The 21,421-nt window shown below is 33.3% G+C and overlaps 3 protein-coding genes across 4 annotated transcripts; all 3 read right to left on the bottom strand.

Annotated features, from left to right (window-relative positions):
* Positions 1–2,960: 2,960 nt before the first annotated feature.
* On the bottom strand, positions 2,961–5,036 carry LOC123210145 (F-box protein PP2-A12-like). The gene is made up of 3 exons (XM_044628369.1): positions 4,595–5,036; positions 4,169–4,287; positions 2,961–3,644 (listed from the first exon to the last, which is right to left on the bottom strand). Exons 1-3 carry the CDS (start codon positions 4,916–4,918, stop codon positions 3,224–3,226), a joined length of 864 nt encoding a protein of 287 aa, XP_044484304.1. The 5' UTR covers positions 4,919–5,036; the 3' UTR covers positions 2,961–3,223.
* A 7,095-nt stretch (positions 5,037–12,131) lies between these two features.
* Positions 12,132–15,458, bottom strand: LOC123210612 (scarecrow-like protein 28). Its single transcript, XM_044629077.1, has one exon. It carries the CDS (start codon positions 14,520–14,522, stop codon positions 12,528–12,530), a length of 1,995 nt encoding a protein of 664 aa, XP_044485012.1. The 5' UTR covers positions 14,523–15,458; the 3' UTR covers positions 12,132–12,527.
* Positions 15,459–16,976: 1,518 nt separating this feature from the next.
* LOC123210613 (plant UBX domain-containing protein 8-like) lies at positions 16,977–21,412 on the bottom strand. Of its 2 annotated transcripts, XM_044629078.1 has the most exons (11): positions 21,117–21,400; positions 19,996–20,069; positions 19,194–19,710; positions 18,992–19,075; positions 18,806–18,921; positions 18,448–18,655; positions 18,135–18,332; positions 17,881–18,045; positions 17,525–17,668; positions 17,383–17,439; positions 16,977–17,286 (listed from the first exon to the last, which is right to left on the bottom strand). In XM_044629078.1, exons 1-11 carry the CDS (start codon positions 21,198–21,200, stop codon positions 17,179–17,181), a joined length of 1,755 nt encoding a protein of 584 aa, XP_044485013.1. In that variant the 5' UTR covers positions 21,201–21,400; the 3' UTR covers positions 16,977–17,178. The 2 variants fall into 2 exon arrangements, with proteins under 2 accessions (XP_044485013.1, XP_044485014.1); XM_044629079.1 differs by lacking the exon at positions 19,996–20,069 and having other exon boundaries at positions 21,314–21,412.
* Positions 21,413–21,421: the final 9 nt, after the last annotated feature.

A 21,421-nucleotide genomic window follows, 5' to 3' on the forward strand; every position in this document is an offset into this window, starting at 1 on the left:
AAGCAGCAGAAGTTACGAGTTTTCTGAGTTATCTTGATGTTCTCTTTCTTATGATCCTTTGGTTAACACTGTAGGTTTTTCTTCTTGGATTTTACATATGTAAAGACTCCGCTTTGTTTGTTTCTGGGGACAATCCTGCTATTGACTTTTAAAGTTTCCATATATTTAAAAAAAAAAGACAAGGAAACCTTCAGAAAAAACTTAGGGAGGATTGATCTTCTGATGGTGCTACTGCGATCGAAAACGGTGTTAAACTGCTATTAAACCAATGCTTTTTTAGAGAGCCTGAAATATTTCTCTCAAGAAAACAGCATAACTAAGGTTGGATTTAAAGTGAGTTTATTCGAATTTAAAATGAGTTTTATTCAAATGAGTTCTAATATAAATATGAGATAAATGAATAAAAATTCCAATACAAGATAAAGAGCAGTAAAGAAAATGAATTCAAACCCAAACAGAGTCATGTTTAGCTCATGAGTTGAACATGACTTACATCATTAAAAAAAAAAAATGATGTCATTTAGAAGGGTCGAGTCAAGCTGAACAACTTGTGCAAACTTGGGCCAAATCCAGTTTGTCCACATGAATCCGAACTAAATGTGAGTTGATCACAAACTTTTAAATTGTAAAACGAGTCAAACACGAACTAACGTTTCTCCATATTTACCAATCCTAACCCAAAAGCAAGTTAAGCCCACCTGATAAAAAAAAATTGAAAATAAGCTTTATTCTATTCAGACTTAATTCAATCCGAATCTAACCTTACATACAATCAACCCTAACGATGATGAACAAAAAAAGAAGTGATCATTAACCATCAGGCAGTAGTAGAGTTGGTTTCTTTTTTTTTGAATTAAAAGATTACCTAACTCAAATAACCAAAAAAAAAATCTATTGGAATTAAACGATTTTGATAAAATTCTAATTTGACTGTGTTAAAATTATGGATATTAACATCTTATAATATACCATATATATTCTATGAATAAAAAACTATATAAATCATAAAATTTATTGAATTAATATAATATAATAAACTTATTATATAATATGAGATATATTACTCATATAAATAATAGTAAGGATATATATATAAAAAATTTCAATTTTTAAAAATTTATGTGTAAATTTAGTTGAACAGTCTATTTTATTTAATCCTTATTTATAGTGCATGAAAGGAATAAGTGATTCTATTCTTTTAGATGTAAGACTTTTACACATACACTTTTACACTTTGTAAAAAGTCTCACATCTAAAAAAATTAAATATTTCACTTTATTTACTATAAATTAAAGTTAAATAACATAATCTAACTAAACTAAATTTTTTCGTTATTCATACATTTAATATTGATTCAAAGAACTCAAACTTATTTTTTTAAGTTTAAAATTTTTATTTCTTATAAATATTTATAATTTTTATAGTATAATTATTAATTAATTAATTATAATTTTTAAAAAATTAATAATAATAATAGGTCAGGTTGATCTATGGGCCTAACATCGAGGCCCATGACTCAACCTGAAAGGCCCAAGGTCAAACCAAACAAACTACAGTATCACATCGAATCCTTTTAAGGGAGACCTTATTTTCAGGTTTTGGACTATTAGATCCGGCTGAATTGATGCCCCCATGAGTGAGCAGCAATTGCGGGGTTTCATTTTCCCTTTGACATGTGATTTGCCTTTTAACTTTTTTCTCGGAAGCAGACAGCTATCGCCCACTTACCCCTCTTTCTACGGCCCCCAGAGTAGAGAGCTTTTGTCCCTCTTTTTTTTTTTTTTTTTTCCAACCAACACCCCGATCAATTGGATTATCTTGTCCAAGAAGAACTAATCATATTAATCAAATCAACCATTAGGCCTAATAACCAGCTTCTCAACACTAAATTAGGTAAATAAAAAATATTATAATTGTTGTTATTTTTTATGTTCACCTGTTTACCATGTTCTATGACTTCTACCACAAGTCAACATATATTCTATGAATAAAAAACTATATAAATCATAAAATTTATCGAATTAATATAATATAATAAATTTATTATATAATATAAGATATATTACTCATATAAATAATAGTAAGGATATATATATAAAAAAATTCAATTTTTAAAAATTTATGTGTAAATATATTATATCATATAATTTAATTACACATTAAAGATACAAAAACTTAAAAGTTGAATAGATAATATAATATATAATTCCACTATCATGTTTAAGACTAAGTGTTTTAGGCATGAAACCAAAATTGAGACGATCCAAGCAAAATTCAAGTTGGCAAGACCAAGTTAATGGCTATTATTCTTCTTGTCAATAATGAAAATGATAATTGACAGGAGTTATTGTCGGCCTATGATGCATTCAAAGAGGCATTCATTAGCGTCCCCTGGTTATTATAAACCATTGCTGGGACGGAACTCATTGAACTTCGATACGACTAGGCTGGCCGCATCTCCGAAATCTGTTCAACCTCTGCTCAGCACTAGTACACTACCGTGGCTGACTTGCCAGCCGTAACCAGGGGGACCGCCATCGATGAGTACAAGATAGCTCTCAACGACAGCACAGCATCTCAGTCTGCCTTGGGAAATGCGAGATATACTGCCAAATTCTGCTCCTTTACAGCTGCAGCTTCTAATGTGGACCCTTAACAAAATTTTTGTCGTTGATCTTTCAGATGCCTACCAGATTTCTATCAACATCAGGTGACAGCAAGGACCAAAAAAAACCTGGTGTTTGAATGCAAAGGTTTGGACAGTGGTTTTCAATTCAAAGCTGTACTACTACTGATTTTCCGAAAGTGATGAATAAAAAAAGAATCCATTGGAAAATAAACAGCTGTCTTGAAAAACAATCTCTGCAAACAACCAAATGTTCCTTGTAAAACGACTTGCACCAAGATAATAAATAGACTCAGAATTGTAAAACTAACATGATAACAATGTACCACAGCCATGACCCAGAAGCTCCCACAGAGAAAGGGGGAAAAACTGATCACATTAAGATTCAATTACCAAGTGGGCATTTGTCTCATAAAAGAAGCCCTCGACAACCAAAAAATAAAAAAAAGATAAATACACACCGATAGACAAAACATACACAGGTCTGGTGTAAAAAATGGTCCCAGACCTAAAAGAACTACAGGTATTTGTTTTCACTGCCTCTTAAAGAAGCCCTACATCTCTATGTACTTCCTACATGCAGTGGTTAAATGCTGCTTAAAAATACTTTAACCTCCCTGTATATTTTCCAGGGTATATTTGTACAGAATCTAAACTGAGACCGCCTTTAGTGTGTGTGCAGTCAATTTGGGTCATAGAGAACTTAATCTTCATTAACTTATTGTCATTCTCAACAACAAAGTCCCCAATGTGGTATTGAATCCATCTTCCCGTTTCATTCAAGATACACTGAGATGAAGCATGCTGACCATTTGAAGTCCAAAGCTGAAACTGAACAGGCTTTCTGTCCCAACCATGGACGTGCTCAGAGTTGCAGATATGCCGACCAAACCTCTTAGCCATCCTACCCAACCGCAGTCTGAAGAACACACTATAGGTTCCCACTGGGAAAGGGAACTCCATCTCACCGTCAACTTCAAACCACCAGATTTGCTGAAGATATGCAACTGAAGCAAATCTACATAAACAAAATTAATATCAATTCCACAACTCCATTTGGCTATAAACTGATATCAAAAGCAACTAAAATCACTCATACAGCCTCAGAAGAAACATATCCAACTTCTCCCTGATATGTCACACAACCCACTATGATGCTATACTAAAATCATCAGGGTTATAAAATGATTACAAGATTGGAAGTTCAAATAGTTCCATGTTATATCAATAGAACTAGGAATTCAGAAGGTCAAGAACAAACGGAGTAAAAATCTAAGAATTATTTTCCAGTAAGATTTCAACATGATGAAATGAATACTTCCAATAAGATTATATGAATGAAGAAATACACTCTCAATTTCCCCTTTAACATCACAATCTCATGGATTGAAACATCATAATTTAATAAAGAATACAAAGAACCTAATCTGAAGAAATTACTCCCAACACCGGCACTTTATAAGACAATCTATAAAACCATACTAAATAATAAAAATCCAACAAACTTTTCTATCCCCATTAAAAAGTTCCAGTAAATCTCACCTAGATTCCTCACTGGGAATATGATTCCAATATCGCCGATCATCAATACCCGTGATTGCTAAACCCTTCGCAGAAATTGATAAACACACCCCACCACTACTCTTATCAAGCCATACTTTCTGTACATAAACCAAAATATACAAACTCATCAATACCAAAACTAAAAAGGTATATCAAATTACAAGACCAAAAGGATAAAGTTCCCTTAAAACACTGTAAAATCTCAAATATTTAAAAATTTAATTGGTTTTCACTCTTTTGGTAAATAATAACAATAACAATTTTATTATCACAAAATAAAAATCCAAAAATATTTCATCTTTTTTTTATTGAATCCAAAGAGAAGAAATCAATCGAAACCCCAAAATTTCTTTCTCTTAATATCTTATTCTCAAACTTTCTCGGGTCCAAACGTGACATAATTACCTTTGTGCCACCATCAAGGGTATTAACACCACAAAGTCTGGCATAAATCTCTCGTTTACTCATGTTTTCTTTGAGATCACCGAGTACTTTCTCAATCAAAGTTCGATAATTTGACGGCAATTTCGATTCCCAAACAACATCAGCCAAAGACGCGCAGCGAAAAGCCCTGTTCAGCTTCGCCAATTTACAAATCTCCGGCGGATCCAAACGCGCAATAATTGACGCCACACAACTCTCTGGCAAATCACCAAGACCCGGCTTCGCTTGCACCGAAACTGAAGACCCGTTTGGATCAAAAAATAAAGCAGACAAACTACCACCCATCAAGAGAAAAAAAGGCAGAGAGGACTAGAAAGTTCGATAAATCAAAGCGAGAAGAAAACTGTAGGGAAAATGAATACGACAATCAGTTGAAAGGATACTTGTAGTTACTGATGGTGAAGACGGACGCGTACAGATTTCTTAGGTGATGACGCGTACAGATTTCTAAGGTAAAAAAAAAAAAAAGAAACAATTTGTTTTGATGGTCTTATCCTGTTTGTTTCTATGGTAAAAACGCAGAGAAAATATAGGGGGTCACAGAATTTGTGGCGGTAAAATCTATGCAATAGGAAAAAATTTTAATTTATTTATTTACAGTTGATGTGGAATTGGAAATTAATTTTAAGAATTTAATCTAAAAATTCTATTACGACTTATTAAGGAAATAATCCAGCAAAAGTCAACGACTTCAGTGTGTACAGTAAAATACCACGTGTCAGTTCCAACTGTTTTATATTATTTTATTAATTAATGAAATATTATCCATTATAAAACAGAATAAATACCAAATTATATCCCTTCATTAATATGTGGTAGACACATATTTATTTATATATTATTTACATAATTAATTCAAAGATTCTTATTGAACAAATCTAAAAAAATAAAAATATTGCTATCTTTTTTTATTTTATTTAAACAATAAATTAATTATTGAAAATTTTTCTCAATTGGAGGTATAAAATTATGGTGTAAAAAACATGGTAATCGAATTATATATTATATTGTATATAAAAAATCTAATTTTTTGTATTATATATCGAATATTATATCATATCATATCATATTATACAATTTTTAAAAAATAAAATAATAAAAAATTATAATTAACACATCTTTATTTTAAAAAATATCACAAATATTATTAAAAATTTAAAATTTTTCATATACATTCTTATTTCATCATCATTTTTTTAAAAAAAGTGTATCGATCTGTATTGATAAAATATATTATATCATATCGTACGTATCATATTATATGATAAATCTAATATATAATATTAATCTAATACACTTTATGATATGTATTATTTTCTTTATATACTATATTGTATTATAAGATACGTAGATATTAAAAACTATGATCGGAAGGAATATAGAAGGCAATAGAGATATTTAATGTAGTGGCTTAGTAAAATGACGAACTCTCACTTATTAATTTTAAAAAACTCAAATATCTTTAAATTAATGATTTTTATTAGTTTAAAATTAAATAATTGATTTACCTTTTATTAGTGTAATTATAAAAAAAAAAGACTTTTTTTACTATTTAATTGAAAATACCAAAAATACCCTTATATGAAAAATTAAATTAAATCAACCTAATTAGTCATAATTTAAAAAAAATTTAATTTTCAGTTCATGATAATCAATATAATTAACTAATGATAATGAATGAAAATTGAAAATTGAAAATTACCATCTCTACTACAAACTACTCCAACATTAGCCTTGATTATTAGACTAAATCATTTATTCTGAATGCAAGAAGAAGCTCTCCCACTCCACACAATTGATCTAATTTCCTTCACCCAACTATCATCAATTTCTTAAAACCCAATCAATCTCAAAAGCTCTAATTCTCCATCCCATCTAATGGCCAATTTGGATCATCTTCCTCAACCATCATCTTCTTTTTGTTTATCCCTTTTACCAACATCCTCAACCTTCTCATCATCATCATCATCATTATTGATATTTGATTTTTCTACAACTTTGTCTTTGAAAACATTATCCTTATTCTTTAAAACTTCATAGATTTGTTCTCTAATGGATGCAAAGGTACACGCAAACGAGTAATGCAAGAATGAACAACTTTAGCACCTAATTTAAGGCTTGATATTCTCAAATTTCTATCCAAAATGAATCTGAAAAAGGGCATACTTGTAATTTCATATATATTAAAAGTTAATTTTTGTATTACTATCTAAATTAGTTATTTTTCCTTTATTTCTAACAAAAATCATTAACTTTAATAGTTTTGTAATACCCTCATGTATATTTCAGGGGTAATTATGTCTTTTGACCCTGTTTTGAGATTTTTTCCATTTTAAATATATATATATATATATATATATATATATGGGTGTGTTTTTTTTATACATATATATATATATATATATATATAGTTATTTATATATAGATATATAAACAAAAAAAAAAGTCAAAAAGTCAAAAAGAAAAGGAAAAAGACAAAGAGAAAAAGAGAAAGAGATAAGGCTTAGATATAAAGAGAAAGAGAAGACTTTTCCATCATTTTTACATCTTCTCCCGTAAAGCTCCAGCAGCCAGCCTCCCTTCATGTTCTTTTCTTTTGTTTTGTGAAGCCAAAGGAAGAAATTGAAGAGATATTGGAAGATAAAATAAAAAGAAAAAAAGAGAAGCACCTTGGAAGCTTTGGTAATCAAAGATCTCCTTCCTTCTCCTTTCATCTATGTTTATATGCATGTTATGTGAATATGTTAGTGTGTTTTGGTATTGATTTAAAGTGATCTTGGTGATAAAGGAAACAAAACAAGGAGAAGGAAGCCAACTTATAAAGATTTGGCTTGAAACAAGGTAAGGGATATCATCCTTGATATGTGACATGTTTTAGGCTTTTGGTTCCTTAGATCTATGTTATAAATGTTGATTTTGATGTTGAGGGATATTGTTTTGCCATTTGGGATGTCTATGTATGTGATTTTGTTCATGGCAGAAAGTTGCATAATATTTACAGTTTTTGCCACTGAGTTCGTCCCATGTTTTGGCTGCCTTATCTGATGAATTATGAGTGCTATTATATCTTGTTGGAAATCTCTTTGAATCCTCTTTCCAATTATATATAGCTTGTATGAATTAGAGATCATTTGGATTGTTAAAGATTGTATAAACCGAAAGGACTATTTTACTAAATAAACAGAGGAGGCAGTTTTGTCACTGAGTTTATCTCACGTTTTGACTGCCTTATTTATGGAATCATGAGTGCTATTATATCTCGTTGGAAAGCTCTTTGAATTCTCTTTTCAGTGATATATAGCTTGTATGAATTGGGGATCATTTGAATTGTTAAATATTGCATGAACCACAAGGACTGTTTTATCAAATAAACAAGAGAGGCAGTTTTTGCCACTGAATTTATCTGCTGTTTTGACTGCCTGATTGAATGAATTATGAGTGCTATTATAGCTTGTTAGAAAGCTATTTGAATCCTCTTTTCAACGATATATAGCTTGTATGAATTAGGAACCGTTTAGACTGTGAAATTGTATGAAAAAGAAGGTTGCCATGTCAAATGAACAGGGCTGTGAACAGTATTTCACAGTTTGGAAAGGAAAAGAAAAGAAAGGAAAGGAAAGGAAAGAAAAAAAAAAAAGAAGAGAAAAAGAAAAGAAATAAAAGAAAAAAAAAAGGTTGGGACTCAAAATTCAAGGGTTGTCCCAAGAGTAATGTCTGGTGAGTTATGAATAAATTTAGATGGAAGCGAAATTAGTAATATATAAGACTCGTATGCATGCTATAAACTATGAGGGGGCACTTTACACTACACCGCCTGTAGTAGGGCACGTCCGCAGTAGGACAAGTTCGTAGTAGGACATAGACCCCTAGTAGGGTCTGCTTGCAGTAGAGCATGCTCGCAGCAGAGCTCAATTCAGACTCAGAAACAGTGTAGTGAAAGAAAAAAAGAGCTTGAGCTTAGAAAAGTGTCAAATCCCTATAGTTAGCTTCCAGAAAATATTAAATAGACACCAGATGTGACAAAGTATGACCCAAATAGTAAAGAGTGAACTAAATTACCCCCTCAATCTCTTATAGAGGTTAGGATGTGAGGTTGAGTCCCAAAAGTGAGTTAGAACAGGAAAAAAGGATAGTTTACTTAATTTTTCCCTTTACTGAGTGTTCTTATCACTCACTCCCTTTTCTTTCCTGATTGCAGGTACAGGTGATCGAGGTAGCTGCGAGGCAGGGTCAGGTCAGCGTAGGTAGATCCAGTTGGAGCAGGTTATCTCTGGTTTATATTACATGCATACAGTGGCATGTTCTTATCGATTTTTGACTTTTGAGATTATGATACAGTTGCATATGATTACTCTCTGTTTTCAGATGCTTTCATATGAGTTTTCCTATGAGTATATACATCTTTTGTTCGCTTCCAGATTTTCAGTTTTCTTGGAGTACTTCCTAAACACTTTTAATGATGCATTTATTTTAAAGTATTTTTAAAAAGAAAAAAAATAAAATGCTACGCATATTAATTCGTAACATTTCTCCTTCGATGGGTAGTACTTTTAGGGAGGGATGTTACAAGTTTATAGTCACGTATTTGGTTTTTTTCAAAATTTACAAGTGAGAGTTTCTGATTTCATTAAACTTTGGATAGGAGTAAGTCTTTTGGCCATAATAAAACAATGAACAAGTGTTAATTTTGATATTAATGATAGGTGATACTTTTCTATTGATAATCATTATAAGTCCACCTAGAATTATAAAAAATCAATAAAATTATGTGTACTTACAATAAACACTATTTATGTACTAATGATGATGTATCATTATATGATTAAGTAATTTTAAAATAAAGATAAAATAATACTCAATTATATGATAACACATCACCATTAATACTCAGAATAATACTCATTATAAGTGTACATACCATGGCTACGAAAAAATACATTATACTGACTAGTTATTTGAAAATTTGTTTAACATAATTAAACAACATTATTAACATAGGCTGATTATATTTTAAAATTTCATGCATAATTTAGGTATACATATAATATATTCCCATGTGATTAGATTATTTTAAATTAAAGATAAAGAAATACTTAATTATATGATGACATATTATTTATATATTTAAATATATATATAAAATATATACACATAACATTCTTGCTTTTATCATAATGTTATCAAAATTCTTGCACTAGACGGTAATTTCAACTCATCTAACACACACAGTGAAATTCTAGTTATTTCCATTGTATAATTAAATATCCTCACCAAAGCAAAAATTCGAGTAAGTTTTCTTTTTTTTCTAATGTTATTTATTTATTCATTTTTTTAATTTTAAAAATAGTATAACTTGAAAGAAAGTGGTAACAGCCTGTATGTTTATAAACGGCAGGGTCGGTGCCTGCTGGATCGGTTAAAGCTGCCAAGGAATGTCTGATGGCTTTACTTTCGGTGGATGTTTTACAGGCTCAGGAGTCAGCGGGAATGTTTGTGAATATGGAAAAGTGGATTTTTTGTTTTTGTTTTTGTTTTTTTCTTTTAAGGCTGATTAGGAACCTTTTCAGTGTTGATTGAACAGATAAATCTTAAGTTTCACAACTGAGAAAGTCTTGGCCGTAAACCATTTTCCTGAAAGTATTCTACCAATTTTGTTACTATCAAAAGACTTATTCTCACCTAAGGTGTAGTTAAAACTCGAACTCAAACTCATAAGATAATTTTTATTAAAATTCTTAGTAATGATTGCAAGTAAAACTGTTATTTAATAAAAATTTGAAAAACTAAACTTTTATCACATTTTCTCCCGTCAATTTGAAAATCTCACAATTCTCTCCTCTCACATTTTCCTTCAAAGTTTAAAAAGTGACAATTTCTCTCCTAGGGTTTTTCCCTCTTTTCTCTAGGGACGATCCGTTGTCTCCGACTGTTAGCCGTCTTCCTTCTCTATGACCATTGATAAATGAAAATCATTTAGAAATCTATACGATTTTCGTATAAAAGATTTTCAGACAAATTCTAGATGACTTATGTCTGGATTTCCAAAAGGAAATTGTCTAGATTTCATTGATCGATGGTCAGAAAGAGGCTGGGAGAGAGAGATAAGGCGAGAGGGAGAACGGCCGACGACCAGAGATGACAGATTCTCATTAGAGAAAAGAGAAAAAAACTCTATGAGAAAATTATTATTTTTCAAACTTTAAGTGGGGGAAAATTACGAGTTTTTAAACTTGGGAGAGAAAATTATGATAAAAATTTAATTTTTTAAAATTTTTTAGTAAATAAAAATTTTACCCCTATCCCTAACTGATATTTTTAACAGATTTTACATTATAAATGGATATTTAAGTTTTAAAAAATTGAAGATTATGAATTTGAATTTTCCCTATCTCTTGATGGGAATAAGTCTATCGGCATTTTGCTAATTCCTAGGTTTTTTTCCCTTTTTGTCCTTTTCCATAATATTATATATTGTTAAATTACCAGTTGTTGTGGGTGGACATGCCATTGTCAGTTTGTTCTAATTCATAAATCACTCACCAACTTCATCACTTTGAGTCATATTCTAGGAATGCTTGCATGGAAGGGAAGATCGGCCCCGTGTTCTTTTTCTCGAACACTTCTTATATTTGACGGTTTTACCAAGTGCATGAGGTCCATTATTGGCTACAATGTGTCTCCAAAGGTACTCTAAACCTACCTGATGTTTTTGAGAGATTCGTCCCATTTGGCTCTCAAATTTTTCTCAAACTACTCTTGGTAGTCTTGAACAAAAACATCTTTGTCGAAATTTGGATAAATCACCAAAGAAATCCTTGAAAACCTTTCATGAATTCCCTTCTTCATTGTGTCCCCGGTCATGGGTCTTTTTCTTCTTTAGATCTTTGGTACCAAAGTTGGGCATCGCCTCTCAACTTTGACGAAGGCTTAATAAACTTCTATATATTAATTAGATTCCTCTCCAAAACGAAACTTAGTATTGTTATATATAATAATTTTATATTGACTTTAATAGGTTTAAAGGAAAAAAGTTTGTTGTCACATTTAAATGAATTTTTGAAGCTCCACAAATTATGAATTTATATCAGAGTATCTTATGGATCATTATGAATTAGTTTTATTCATGTACAAATTATATTACACGAGAATCCGCCCGAGCATGCCCATGGCTAGACAGCCAGTTTTATTAATTCTTGCTTCTGTTATATACATGAGAAATCCAGCCAAACAGACAATATAAGCTTACTGTTTGACAGCATGATCAAAAAGGTTCAAGAGTCTGATATTGGTATGGTATCAGTGAATCTCAAACCCAAATTCTCTCTTGAGGATTTCACATCTTTTGCCCTCCAAACTATCCCTTGCCCCTTGTAATTGCTAGTCTCATCACACACATTTTTGGACTTGACACTCATTTTTGTGGAACTCTATGTCACAACTTCACACATTTCCAGAGAATAGAACCAATGCCAGGCTTAGATGATAGAATGAACGTAAATAACACAAATCCATAATATCATTTCATTTATAAAAATAGATTTTCCAACTACATTGTTCATATTTCTACTAACCTTGAATGAAAAAAGGACTACTGAACTGACAACACTAGAAAGAATATCATCTCTTACATAAAGAATTAAAGAATAACCACAAATTGACTCCAAATACTACAGACTGAAATAAACAAATCTGGCCTGCAAAGAACTGAAACTGGTATGAAGCTACAGTATCCATACAAATGATTCTGGCACTATATCATATTTGAAAAATCTTATCTGCAACAAAAGAATGAAAGAATGATTATGATGACAGAATTCTCTACCTACAAAGAATTTTGTGTCCCTTTCTCTGTATGCAACTGATGTATGTATGAAGAAAAAGAAAGCTGCAGCTATCAAATTGGCTGAGAAAAAGAGGATGAACTGCCTGCAACATCAACAGGCGTCCAGGCCGAGACTGTGTAAAGAGGCTGATCCATCCAGCTTAGAGTAAGTGCCGCTCCAGCCTGCCCTTGCTTCTTCACACGATAATGCTCACAAGAGTACATCTTCAACAGCAGTTGGCTCTGAAGCATTTCCCTCTGGCTAATCCCCACACAACGAAACCCTCCTTGCTCCATCATCCTCCTCCAGTTATCAAAAAACTCATGCCTTTCATATCGGTCACTTCCTTCACAAGCAACAATATTCCTGATTTCCCTTGCAAACATTTCCTCTATCTTCATCCTAACTGGGCTGTCTAATGGGAGGGCAAAATCAATCAGATCAAAAATGGCAGAGTAGTACTTCAATGAATTGGAAACTCTATTCTCCAATAAAGGGGAGTTGTTCTGTGCTTCTTGCTCTGCCATAATTACTACTGTAGGATTGGTACTTCGAATAAGTCCCAAAAAATCCCTGAGTGCTCCTCCATTCCCACTATACAGTGTCTTGTGCAACTGAAAGATACAATTGACTGCCACACTTTCCCTCTCCTTCACATGCAGCATCCACAGCCTCACATCTTCTAGCCTGTCTACAACTGGATGAAACTCGAAAGGCAAGTTCAGTGCCTCAGCAAATCCAGAAAGCCTATCTCCCGTTTCATTTAGCTCTTGCTTTGACTCACCTATACCAGTGATTCTCACATGGCTTGGAGGATTAGTCCTGGAGGCTAAACTCTGAAACAAACTAGGCCACTGGAGCCCTTGCTTGATGTCAAAATCAATAATGTGAACCCTGTCTTTCCCTTCAAAAGCTCTCAGCAATATCTCATTTGATGTAAAATGAATAAACTTTGTAATTGGAGTCACCTGGTTCAAAAGTCTCAATGCAGAACCTGAATCATCTTCCAGCCGATCAAGATCTCGAGGAGGAGTAATATGAAAAGTATGAGGCCAAAGCCTGGCAATCCGAAGAGCCAAAGCTTCAGTGTAGTAAGAAGATAGGCGACTTATAGAGCTCCCTCTTGGGGAAGCTAAATCCCCCAACTTAGCAATATAATGATTGATGGCAGGGATATTCCTTGTGCCAATTGCTTCAACACATTCAGTAAGTAAGCTGACAAGCTCAAAACCTTGAGTGTTGTTATCCTCCTCACTAGCATCCACACCACCTTGATGTGGATTAGGATTCTTAGACCCATTTCCCACATCACGCTCCACAGGATTCTCATGCAGCCTAAGAGCCAAGCTATGACTCTCTGATGAAGTACTTGAACCTGAAGCCTCTTTTGCCAGCCTATGGCTGGTCTCATCGCCACCTTTTTCACCCAAATCAGTGATCTCAGTTATAATTGATTCCACCCAAGGAATGTTTGACAATGGCAGGGGTGGCGAGATCAAGTCACCAGGCACAAAACAGACCCTATCATCCTCCCCCGAACAAGTCAAAGTAAAAGGAACTTGAGGCACATTTTGGCCAGTGAAACTTTGCTGAAACCAAAAGTTCCCACTACTCAGTTGGCCAAAACTCAAACTATCTCCACTTTCATGAACATCGTCACTCTTTCCATCATCATCATTGCTACACTTTTTCCTCTTAGCCCTATTAATGCAAGACTCGTCAACCAACCCTCCTTCTGCAAACCTCTTCAGATTCTTACCCCTTTCCCAAAACTCATCTTTGATCTCTCTCTGGTTGTTGCTGGTAGCCAAAGGCGGTAGGCGGATGTTTTGCTTCAGAGAACAACTGCTAGTCTTGGACTCAATTTGCTTATCAACTGATAGTCCAACAGGTCTAATGGGCTGTGACCTTGAAGTGTCCTTTCGCGGGAAGCTACATGGCAAGTCCAGTCTCTGTGTGTTCATTGAAGGCAACTGAAAATGGCAAGCTTGAAATTGTGCAGATGCTTCTCTCCTCAATCTCTGCCTTGGTGAGACCAATGTAGAACTAGAACACCCAGCCAACATTCTCTATAACCTTCCTATTTTCGTTCTTTTTGTGTTTTCTTAATGTTTTCAACTTCAATTCACCCAACCAACCTATTTTTTTTTCTTATCTCTAAAACTTCCTATCTCTCTTTGGTTCTTTAATTTTATACTGCTATGCAATGTATGAGTTTTCCTGTGCAAATTCTTCTGTGTTCATGTATAGCCTAGTAAGTATATTTAACAAGGTAAATCTAGAGAGATAGACTAAGTGAGTGTGTGAACTTTCAAGAAATCAAAAAATACAATAAAAACAACAGGAATCCGATGAAGAAAATCAAAAAAAGGTTTTATAACAAATTTCCAGTGTTCCTATATGAATAATACAAGGGTGCAATGAATTAAAGAACAAGAATATGCAAAGAATAAAAAATCCAAATTCTAAATCCCCACCCCAAAAGAATCAAAGAATTGAAGACTAATCAAACACATATAACAAAACAATCATCGGATTCCAAAACATTCACCAAAAGCTCATTGTTTCTTCACATCATGAAAGAAAGTGTAATGAACACATACTTGATCGATTTGGTAGCTGAAACTCATGGAAACCTTGAAACTCAGAGCAGCTTTTGCAGCCAAGAACAAATCCATGATAGCTTAAAATCAGAACCAAAAGAAAGAAACCCCAGCTGTATAGATTGTCAAAAATTCATCTCCCAAATTCACTCACCTCCCAAAAGAACCATAAACCGTAAAACACTTGTGTTTTTATATACTAACTTAACTAACCCCTATTCTCTTTCTCCGTTTTTTTTTTTCCTCTACTACTGAATACTATACCATACTATAACTCTAAAACTACCAGTTTCATTTCTAAATGTCTCGATCATTGCTTTTTTGAGGTCTTGTCTGTAGAGAAAATGATGTCACAGGGAGTGTGAAAAGGATGCTGAAGAAGAGCTAAGGAAGGTAGTGTTTGAACCGTTGGATTATCATCTGAGGGTGGAGATGATAAGTCTAGGTGACCGTTGGGAAATGTCGGTGAAATATGACCGTTGGAGGGAGGGAGTTGGTGTACGGACATGGATTTTTTTCTGCTTTAAAAATTCTGTGGGTGCACGCACTTGCACGTGCCTGTCTCCTGATACCCGTTCATCTCACTTGACCGTTGGAGTATTTATATTTATTGTGTTTGGGCTTTTTGGGTTTTTTCTGGGGTAACTTCCTGAGTGTTGCCACTTTAAGATAAGAAACCCACGTGGCGTACAATAAGCCGCCATCAGAGACATTGTTCCTTTGTTGGTCAAGTCAAGTAAGATTTTTCGAGTACGTAATCATAGGTTCTCTAATTTTTTATAGATAAAGTGCAAGGTGCAAACGTTTTGCCACATCAGACCGAACAAGGGTATTTTCGTAATTACAGAAAAATGATGATTTTGCTTTATTTGGCTGCATCTAGAACCTATCTGTTTGGTATACTTAGAATGGATCATGTCGGGATTAAAAGTTATTTTTTAAAAATAAAATTATAGAATTATATAATAATATATTATTTTATATTTAATTACATATTTAAAAAAATATAATATTTATATATATGTATTTATACAAACTAATAAAAACCAAACAACAAAAAGGGTAAAGGCGAAACCTGCCCTTTCAACGGTTCAAATGGCTTGTCCTCTTGGTAATTTTTGTTCTTAACCAGTTATTCCTTCTATCTGATTCCAAACAAGACCTCAAGCTGTCGAGCATCTGCATCTCAAGCTGTCAAGCATACGCATACTTTTTAACATTACTAACAGGTTTCAAAGAATTGGTCAATATGTCACCGGCAAGAATCCTAGTAACATTCTGCAGTCAACATTAACTTCATCCTTACCTAACGCTAACCTCTTTGTATGACCGGGTAGTAACGTTACTTTGATGGATTTATTTACCATTTGTCGGATCATAAAAGATTTTAACAAGACTTTTAGAATCAAATTAGATATTATCAATCCAATAAAAAAGATTTAACTTATTTCATATTAAAATACATTTAATTTGATGAGATATATGTATTCAAATATAATAAACAAGGTTTTAGTTCAAATTTTCAAAAAAAATTTTAAAAAAATCAATTTTTTATATTAACCAATTAAATTCTATTTTATATATAATTTAATTGATTTGATTAACGGTCAACAATTCAACCAAATGATCCAGCTTAATTTTTAAAACCATAAATATCGATACAATTAATATAGAATATAGTCAAATTACCATTTACATTTTAAATATTAAAATATTTTAATTTTATTACAATTTTACCTTTATTAAATACTTTAATTTTAAATAATAATTTAATATACTTTTATTAATTCATCCAAATAAAATAATTATTCCTACTTATTCATTTTCATCCATCATTATTTTAGGTCCAGGGCAAAATTGTGAAGATAAACATAGACAAAAGACCTAAACAAGGAAAAGAAGGAAACTGAAACATGATGGGCCAAATCTTAATTTTATATCAAATTTGAAGATTTTGTTTTGGTGGATTCATGGCGCCAGCCGCCAGACCGCCGTGCTCAGAATCAAGCCACCTTGGTTTATGTAGTAATAGTCACAACACCATAAAATACCTTCCCATCGAAATTCCTGTTGAAATATAACTAATTTCTTCATAAAATTAAAACGGACAGCAACATAACTAGATTAATTCCAGAAACAAAGCTTCCTGTCTGCTCGTCAGGCCCAGTTCATTCAGTGTTAAACCACTCTCCCCATCACCGAAAGCACGCCTTGGGTACGGCCTCACCTGTTCATGTCATAACATTCAAGTAGTCAAAATAGAACTAAGTCTATATTTATGTTACTTCAATTCACTTTCTAATAATTCATAGGGGAGGATTACCAGTCTGTATGTACCAGCCTTGACCCCTCTACCAATGTCTATGAAGTCAAAAAGAGACTGCAAAGGAATCCAAAATTTCAATTAAGAATGTGCACAGTGACTAACCGAAGCAAAGCTGACTGTCCCCCTGAGGAAAACTTACCTGTAGCTTATTGGATTTCAGAAATCGGCGTCCACGGCGGCTACCATCTGGCATTTTCACCAGAAGGGTCACAGCATTTTCATCATCTGTTGATGGTTCCTGAGGCAGAGAAGCTTCTTTTGCTGCTAATTGTCTTTCATATTCCTACCAGTAAAAATTCAATATAAACGTTTAATGTAAAAATATTCCCCTATAAATTGGGTCCAATTAAGCCCACAAAAAGAAACTTCATGTCCAAAGAGCAACTATGTCTTTATAGAAAAAAACATATTCTTTACAGAAGCTAATAATAATGGCACAACAAATGTATAAAAGAAAATCTCCAATAATGAAAAAAAATGTTATACACAAAATACCTGCTCCTCCTCCATTTTCTTACGTGTTTCTTCCTCGTTCCGTTTTTCTTCTTCAAGAGCAGCTTTTCTAGCTTCTTCCTCTTCTAGACGACGAGCTTCAGCTTCCTCTCTAGCCTTCAATTCTTTCTCTCTGTCAGCTTGCAATGATGCAAGATATTCATCATCCTGAATGCAGCAAATAAGTGCATAGAAGTTTAGTCACATCATAACAATGGCCACAACTTTCATTTTTGGTTCAGAGCCCAAAATTAAACCTGTTGTTCACGTATCAAACGTTGAGCTTCTAAAGATGGTGATGGAGGACGTGGTGTCCGCCATGTAAAAGATCCATCAGGTCGCATAAACTGATGAGGTGCATATGGATAATTATATCTACTTTCAGGAATCCCACCAAACATAGCAGCCTCAAGCATAACTGCTTCATCATGCTCCTCAGATGAAATACCACCCCACTATAATTAAATGAAAATGAAAAGGTCAACCGATCATATAATATTTGATTAAACATTTTAAAATCCAAGTTAAAGCTCTTGTTAACTTCCTTAACATAATATGCAAGCATGATACCTCATCTGGGAATACATTTCCATTGTGCTGCGGAAGATCGCTGATATCACGTTGTACAGGACTTGAAGGTGAGCTAGCCTCAGCAACCCTAGCTTCTTTGGGCAAATCCATGGAGCCAGAAGATAAGTGTCTAGACCTGTGCCTAACTAGAGGCTGCTCCTCCACTTCTTCAGCTTCATCTTGGATGGATGAGCTACCAGCTTCTAACCTGGTTTGAAATAAAGCATCCTCATTAAGTTACTTATTCAGCAGTTGACAATACACTAAGAAAGCAGGTAGATTGTCCTTAGTATGGCCAGTACAACACAGAAATTTAACATAAACATGCAGTGTCACTCTTAAGAAGCAATATATATACCTTCCATTTGATGTTGGTGCTTTCCCTAGCTCCACCTCAGCTGGCTCAGAAGATCCTGCTTTTGATGCTTCAACATTTCCTCCTAGCTGACAGAGAGCTTTCTCTTGCTCTGCTGTCTGGATTGAACTCATGTTAAGTGAGACAAATAGGAGCTATTACGGGAATAATGTAAATGAAAAAACATACCTTCAATGACAATGAAACTGCATGTGCCAGATCGGCATCTTCCAAATGTGTTTGCTTATGCTCAGTCCTGGAATCACTGAAGTCCTGCATCAAAATGAAAATTTATAAATGTCTATATGTACAAAACCTCATGCAATCCATCCAAATGGTAACAGTACAGTCAAGTACATTCTGCACTGAATTGTAGTATATAAAAGTTTACCTCAACCTCTCTTTTTGAAGCCTCAATGGCAGCTCGAATCATTTCTTCTTCTATCTCATTGGTATAATCTGGCAAATTCTCAAAAGCAGGAGAAGTGGGGCTGCTATGCCTTTCATGAGAACCATCATTCTGCAGTGTCGTCGGTGCAGCCATGGCCAACCGAGTATCCTCATCCACTTCATCAATTATAACCGTCCCATGGCTTTCAGGGCCATAAGCATCTGTAGATTCAGTGACGTCCTCAACGGTAGGAGCATGACCAGATGTATCACTGACATCCTTAACCTCAATGGGGATCTCTCTAACCTCTCTTGGTTGGGTGACAAATGGTTCACGATTCATAAAGTCAGAACCACCTTCAAAGAAAGTTCTACGAATATTTGGATAAAGCGGTGAGAATGGATTCAAAGTTCTTGGCATAGATCGAAGTGGAAAAGGAGGCGCCCGAGATCCAGATTCAATTGGATCATCTATTTCCATGAAGTCATCTTCAGTAGGAACAGATGTCTGATGAACACTGAACATGAACAAATGAATTACTACGGCAAAACAGATTAAGCAAGAAGCACAAATTGTGACCAAATTAAGGAATAATCATTGGTGAAACACAAGAAATAAAAGAAAACAAATGACTATAATGAATAACAAATAAAATAAATTATTTAATAACTAAAGCAGTTTATTCAAGGGTAAAATCGAAGGGGCAATGACAAATGAAAAATAGATATGTAAAAGCATTCTACAACTTGGTTTTAAATTAAATCCAGAAAAGAATCAATCTTGTTCAAGAGAAAGGACAGACATGTTCATAGTTGTGTTTCTATCTACTTCACCGAAAAATGCATTCACAGCTGCATTGAGATCACCACCATGCTCCTGACAGCAAGGAAGAATATAGGATGAATTAGCAATAAAAATAAATAAATTTTATAAATCAGCTGCAAAAAGACTATCAATGCCTCATGTGTGCATTTTCAGATACAAAAAAAAAATCTAATTGTTACATAAGTAATGGGTGATCAGATATCAGCATCTAGTAACATGCAGCATCCTTCGTATTTAGACAGAAAATTTCCAGCCACAAAAAGGATAACACATCAAACTCAAGATTCACAATTGATAAAAGAGACTAAACCAACTAACATCAAACTAATACAAACTTAACTAGCTAAGTCAAACTTTTGACAGATCTTCAACCTAGCTCTAAAATGTATCAGCCTAGTCGTGCTTATCAACGTTTGCAGGAATTTGGAATGTTAATTACCAAATCATTACTATTTCTAATAATTCAACAATTAAATACTTGAAAATATAGGACAAAAATCCTTTAGAAATGCAAACAAAATAAAAAATTTTAATTGGACATACGTGCATATCCAAAGAAGCAAGGTTTGTGAAAATTGATAGGCATCCTAAGATGCACATAAATTTCAGCAATGCCATATTTCAACACTGACAAATAAACTTTAAATAAAAAATCTGGTTTTCAAAAATAAAAGTAGTAAAAGAAAATAATTAAAAAAAAAGGCATTGTTATATAACTCTGTTTGGAAAACATTTAGTAATTTCTTCGTAATTATTTATTCAAATTCAACTACAAATAAAAGTCCCATACCTAGAAACCCTCAAAATCCAATTTTTTGGTTTTAGGAAAACCGACTACAAGCTGCAAATTAAGTTTAGGTTAAAAAAAAACCTAAAATGATACGATGGGTTGATAATCTATCGATTAAAAACACCAACCAAAATTAAAAATTTATGCAATACAAACAGAAACCCGAATTTAGAGCCAATTACATCATCAATCAACTTGATGACCTATCATTACAAATTAATTACGCAATTACCAACAAAAAAATAAAGATAAATAATAATAAAATTCAATTAAGAGTCGATGAACCTAAGAAAAAGAAGAAATTATACCTCCAGCTTTTGCAGAGCCACCGATTCAGTGGCACCTGTGATGCTAATAAAGGTGTCGATTGCTTCTTGATTAGGCCTCACCATTTTCTCCGATAATAATTTTTTTTTTTTTTTGAAGTTTAGGTTTTCAATTTTATCAGTGTTGTGTAGTGTTTCTTTTTAAGAAAGAAAAGAAAGGAGTGTAAAGAAGAGATTACCAAGTTGATATAAGGCACTGTTTGGCGAGTTTTTATACCTTCTCCGACATTCTACGTTTCCTACTTAGCCAACGGGACGTATGGTTATAGAGAATTACTTCCACCAAC

This window comes from Mangifera indica, chromosome 3 (genome assembly GCF_011075055.1).
Source record: "Mangifera indica cultivar Alphonso chromosome 3, CATAS_Mindica_2.1, whole genome shotgun sequence".
Lineage (NCBI taxonomy): Eukaryota > Viridiplantae > Streptophyta > Magnoliopsida > Sapindales > Anacardiaceae > Mangifera > Mangifera indica.

Coding starts and splice junctions, on each gene's coding strand:
- LOC123210613 (XM_044629078.1), bottom strand. CDS start 21,200: ATGGTGAGGCCTAATCAAGAAGCAATCGACACCTTTATTAGCATCACA. Junction 19,076..19,193: donor CTTCAAAAAGAGAGGTTGAG/GTAAACTTTTAT, acceptor ATTTTGATGCAG/GACTTCAGTGATTCCAGGAC. Junction 18,922..18,991: donor CAGTTTCATTGTCATTGAAG/GTATGTTTTTTC, acceptor AGTTCAATCCAG/ACAGCAGAGCAAGAGAAAGC.
- LOC123210612 (XM_044629077.1), bottom strand. CDS start 14,522: ATGTTGGCTGGGTGTTCTAGTTCTACATTGGTCTCACCAAGGCAGAGA.
- LOC123210145 (XM_044628369.1), bottom strand. CDS start 4,918: ATGGGTGGTAGTTTGTCTGCTTTATTTTTTGATCCAAACGGGTCTTCA. Junction 4,288..4,594: donor CCCTTGATGGTGGCACAAAG/GTAATTATGTCA, acceptor GTTTATGTACAG/AAAGTATGGCTTGATAAGAG. Junction 3,645..4,168: donor ATTCCCAGTGAGGAATCTAG/GTGAGATTTACT, acceptor TTGTTTATGTAG/ATTTGCTTCAGTTGCATATC.